General features: G+C 37.0%; 1 protein-coding gene across 1 annotated transcript; it reads right to left on the bottom strand.

The window, feature by feature from the left end:
- Window positions 1–3,441: 3,441 nt before the first annotated feature.
- Window positions 3,442–4,832, bottom strand: LOC126264188 (uncharacterized). Its single transcript, XM_049961043.1, has 2 exons — window positions 4,535–4,832; window positions 3,442–4,030 (listed from the first exon to the last, which is right to left on the bottom strand). Exons 1-2 carry the CDS (start codon window positions 4,741–4,743, stop codon window positions 3,511–3,513), a joined length of 729 nt encoding a protein of 242 aa, XP_049817000.1. The 5' UTR covers window positions 4,744–4,832; the 3' UTR covers window positions 3,442–3,510.
- Window positions 4,833–5,488: the final 656 nt, after the last annotated feature.

The following is a 5,488-nucleotide window of genomic DNA, read 5'->3' as shown; positions in this document are numbered from 1 at the left end:
CGTACGTTTTATCGACCTCCCTATTTTTAGAGTCATTTAAATACAGGTCCAAGTATGAACGAGTCAAAGGAGTGTAGACGATAGTCGACATGTCGTTTGTGCTGTCATATGAACCATCACTGTTACTGTTCTTGGACAAAGTTGATTGTTCCGGATCGTAAAAAATTTCATCTTCAGATTCTAACTGTCTGGAAACGTCATCGTCGTCATCGTCGGCGATTTTCTTCAATTGTGGTGGGTCGCTGTACAACTTTTGCTGTGTTGTTGCTGGTGTGGTCTGTTTTGTAGAATTTTTAAATTTGGCCGTCAATTCAGTTAATGGTTTGGTGATTGGGGTAAATAGTTCACCCAACACTGCTTCACTATCCAATTTGTCTTGTTTAAGTAACTGGTATTTTTTTCGTATGTTGCGGGATAATTCATCGATTTTACGCATAACCTGAGTATTGTTTGACGACATTGTCACGACTGTTTCCGTTGTATGTTAAACTTACACTTTTATATATTGATCAAATCCTTTTCGGAAGCGTCCATTGTCCAGAGGAAAATCTTTAATAATCACTAAACAACCATAATTTTCCCTCCAACAGTCGCAGCACAATTCCTTGAATCGTTCGTACGCCATGTCGGGAGACACATGATCGTTGTACACATACTTTAAATTTTTCTCGTTCTGTCGAAATAGTACAATTACATTACTGTTGTCGCGAATGAGTTGCTTGGATACACTGGTGTATGTTTGTGCTACAAACATGGCATCGATATTCTTGTGTCTACACATGGAGTAATACTCGCGAATTTTATTCTGTTTTTCACATATAACATCGTCAAATATAAATACCGAATTGCATTTAGCTTCCGACGGTTCAATCAACTCATCCTTGTTACTAAACTGAAAATATTCTATTCCTTTGACACGATTTAAAACGGATTCGAGCAGTTTGTACTTTGGCTGATACAGAGTTTTTGAATATACGTAAATATTTTCAAAACGTACTCCGTTCGGATCGTAAATTAAAGCCAGTAATGCATTTGTTTTTCCACAATTTGAAGGTCCAATAAACAGAGCTCTGAATAAGTTGGGTAACAATTCACCATGCCTTCTGTTTTTTACACTTGTTGCTGCTTCGTCATCAAGATAATCTAGATTTTCAATGGGTAACTTTTGACGTTGTTGTATGTACTGCATGATTGGTTTGTCTTACACTAAAGCAGTTTAAAATTTTGACTAGGTATATAAGTATTTTACAAAGGAATAAAACAAAAGATAAATTTACAGCAAAAAAAAAAATTTATTGTTATTTCTTGAGCAACTCTCTTATAATGCCTAACATTTCAATTGTACATATCATAAGTTTATCGAAACTCTCTGGTTTACATAAAAATTGTAGACAGTATGATGGATTTATTGCCTCTGAAGAATCGGACATCGAAGATAAGGACGGTGATGATGCGGTAATGTGTGAAGACAACTCAGCGTCTAAACCCATCAGTTGATTGCTTTCGTACACTGCACGGAATATGTAAAAACATTCACAAGTATCGGGTCCCTCGACAGTCGTTGGATTAGCCCAAATACATGATTCAAAATGTGTACCAGAAGATTCGGTGTAAATCTCGCGCACATTAACAACCTTCTCAATTTTATTTTTATACAGTTCAAGTCTCTTGATTTTTTCCCGATCTATACACGTTTGAATAAATTCTTCAATTTTTTCTAAGGTGTACTTGATGATCGGTGACAGCGACGGCGCCGATGACGACGACGGCGACGAAGAGCTCGGTACCGATGACATTTCGAAACTAAACGTTAAATATAGACGGTTAATTAATTTATAGAAATTCATTACAAATACGGAAATATGAAAATATAATTTAGGTGAAGGGTTTATGTGTTACGACTCTGTGTCGATCCGCTAATGATAAACTGCTCTGCCCTATTTAGGATTGTTTATAATCATTAGGCAAACATTAAAATAGTTTTCTCTCAAAATATTTTTCCCACCCAACATGTGGTTGCAATCTTATCAACCACAACAGGTTGAAGGGTGTTTACTGTGTCGAACCGCTAATGATAAACTGCTCTGCCCTATTTAGGATTGTTTATAATCATTAGGCAAACATTAAAATAGTTTTCTCTCAAAATATTTTTCCCACCCAACATGTGGTTGCAATCTTATCAACCACAACAGGTTGAAGGGTGTTTACTGTGTCGAACCGCTAATGATAAACTGCTCTGCCCTATTTAGGATTGTTTATAATCATTAGGCAAACATTAAAATAGTTTTCTCTCAAAATATTTTTCCCACCCAACATGTGGTTGCAATCTTATCAACCACAACAGGTTGAAGGGTGTTTACTGTGTCGAACCGCTAATGATAAACTGCTCTGCCCTATTTAGGATTGTTTATAATCATTAGGCAAACATTAAAATAGTTTTCTCTCAAAATATTTTTCCCACCCAACATGTGGTTGCAATCTTATCAACCACAACAGGTTGAAGGGTGTTTACTGTGTCGAACCGCTAATGATAAACTGCTCTGCCCTATTTAGGATTGTTTATAATCATTAGACAAACATTAAAATAGTTTTCTCACAAAATATTTTTCCCACCCAACATGTGGTTGCAATCTTATCAACCACAACAGTTTGAAGGATGTTTACGACCCTGTGTCGAACCGCTAATGATAAACTGCTCTGCCCTATTTAGGATTGTTTATAATCATTAGGCAAACATTAAAATAGTTTTCTCTCAAAATATTTTTCCCACCCAACATGTGGTTGCAATCTTATCAACCACAACAGGTTGAAGGGTGTTTACTGTGTCGAACCGCTAATGATAAACTGCTCTGCCCTATTTAGGATTGTTTATAATCATTAGACAAACATTAAAATAGTTTTCTCACAAAATATTTTTCCCACCCAACATGTGGTTGCAATCTTATCAACCACAACAGTTTGAAGGATGTTTACGACCCTGTGTCGAACCGCTAATGATAAACTGCTCTGCCCTATTTAGGATTGTTTATAATCATTAGGCAAACATTAAAATAGTTTTCTCACAAAATATTTTTCCCACCCAACATGTGGTTGCAATCTTATCAACCACAACAGTTTGAAGGATGTTTACGACCCTGTGTCGAATCGATAATGATAAACTGCTGTCATTTTTAGGATTTTTTTTATTATGATATTTTTACTACTCGTACACACAATTAATTTTACAATACATTTCTTGGTGTAATTATTCTAACTACAGGTTTATATTTTAAATTTCTAAATCTAAACGGATTTTCGAAAACATCCCGCCAGCAATTCATTGCAACAATACTTTCACATTCCTTGTTCTTGTTGATGTTGCTGTTGTTGTTGTTGTTGTCCGCCGGTACGTCGACGTCGACAGTCTTGTTGGATTCCATGCGTTTGCTAGTGTTGTGGACGTTGTGGTGTTTACACAATGAAATATTTTCTCGTTCTATTCACATTGTGATGCCGATATCCAACTTATATTTAAGTCACAGTGCGTACAATTTCACTTAGCGGTAGATACTCCAAAACACAATCGTGCACGATTACGCAATATGCCTTTGTTTTCTGGGGAAATGCGACCCTCGATTCAATTTCCAATTTAACATCTATAGTACCCAGTTTCAGTGCTGTATTTCTTTTGGAGCAATCAATAACAAATATGGTATTATCCTTAAACGTTGAATAATCGAGTAGAGGTTGCTTTGCTTGGGATGCATCATGTTTGAAATTGTTAAAAAACTGAGTATAGTTGTAATGTGATTCGGTATAACTGTGTTTGGCAAAATTCAAACCCTGTCGTTCAGCTGGATAATATTCACCGTTCAACACGACCCGTACTTCCGAGGCGCGCATATTATCAAAGACGGTCGTATCAACCGAATCATTTTCTCTTTTGTCCGATTGAAAAGCAACAATTACAAATCGTGGACTCTCCACAGCTGTACATGTTTTCACACCCCAAATTTCCTTCGTTGATCCAGTTGTTAATTGTGGCAGTTCATGATATTCCCATCTTCTGAATGGTAAAAGTATAGGTTTATCATTTTTTATCGAATCCAACAATTTTATTTTCAGCATGTCATTTGGAACAACAATGGGTGCTTTTAGACAAATGTTGGTCATTTTGATGATACCTGAGGTGGGTGCTGTATCTTTCAAGGATTTACACACAATAGCATCTAGATCGCTTCGAGCTCTGACCAATCTTAAGGTGTGTTTACCAAATTGAGCTAGTTTATAGTCGATAAATAGACCAAACAGATGATGCAGTGGTATTCTTAAAACAAACGTTGACTTGTTCTTGGTCGTAACTAGATTGTTTGGGTAACACCATCCTGCCGTACTCAAAATATTGCTATCCATTTGATTGTAACAAAGATATCCTCTAATTGTGGAGACGATTCCCGGTGTACGAACAGAGTCCACTTCTTTTCCGTTTAGTTCGTAAGTGATATTGTCAAACATAAATGCACCAGCATTGTTGACCAGTGAAACTTCACCTTCACCTCCATCTCTTCTCAGCTCCCCTTCAATCACAATTGCCGCCTCGTGCATCAGTACCCAGGAATCCCTCTGGTTTATGGAGATTTCAATAACGTCATTATTATTGAACGATTTTATGTATGGGTAATAGGTGCGAGTTTCCATTTTTTGAATTGTTTCGTCGTACCGTGGTTTGCGGTAGACCTCGAACACCTGATTGTACGACGACATTGTAACCCAGTGATTGTAAAAACAATACGTTGTCTAGAGTCAAACGTTGCTTCGGCCTGCGCTTCTGCTTCTGCTTCTGTTTCTTCTTTTGCTGTTGATAATTAAGCTGATTCACACACGATGACGGTTTTTCATATGCTGATGGATTTGTACTGTTGTTGTCCGAATTATAGTAATCGAAAGTCAAACCCATTTTACGTGAGTTTTTTCAATTCCAATCGGATAATAATTTCCTCCCCTCGGAAATTAACAGGTTCAAAATTGTGAAATGTTTGAAATTTGATTTCTGTTCACTACGAGGAGATAGATAATATGTCTTGACGTTTCGTCAATCGCGTAGCCAGGGTTGCTGTCCAATGCAAATTCGTAGATGGTGTGTGTCGGTCTGTCCTTGTAAAACGCACCCGTGGTAATGTTACAGTCGATATGTAATGTTTTCACCTTTACTATATCCACAGGTAAGTCAGATTCGTAAAGTGTTCCTGTTTCTAGAAGTTTTGCCGAAAAACCCAACAATTTCCCAACAGAAGACGGTGTGCTGAAGTCAATTGCAAGTGTTTCGCTATATATTTCGCACTTGAGGGTGTTATGGTTAGGTTTTATCGATAAAATCTTTCCTTCAGCTAACTCATCTTCAATGGAATCTTGAATAATTCTCTTTCGTAAATATTTTTCAATATCACTTATTTCATATGCACCCTCGGGGATTTCTATATATCCGATACGATTGGCTATGTTCCGGTAG

The sequence above is a fragment of the Aethina tumida genome, chromosome 1 (genome assembly GCF_024364675.1).
Source record: "Aethina tumida isolate Nest 87 chromosome 1, icAetTumi1.1, whole genome shotgun sequence".
Lineage (NCBI taxonomy): Eukaryota > Metazoa > Arthropoda > Insecta > Coleoptera > Nitidulidae > Aethina > Aethina tumida.
Note: the sequence above shows the minus strand (reverse complement) of the source record. Positions and strands in the feature narration are given on the sequence as shown.

Excerpts from the sequence above, each read along its gene's own strand:
- LOC126264188 (XM_049961043.1), bottom strand. The coding sequence starts at position 4,743 with ATGTCGTCGTACAATCAGGTGTTCGAGGTCTACCGCAAACCACGGTAC. Across the intron at positions 4,031-4,534 it reads GAGCTGAGAAGAGATGGAGG|TGAACTGCCACAATTAACAA; the intron begins TGAAGGTGAAGT and ends ATGGGAATATCA.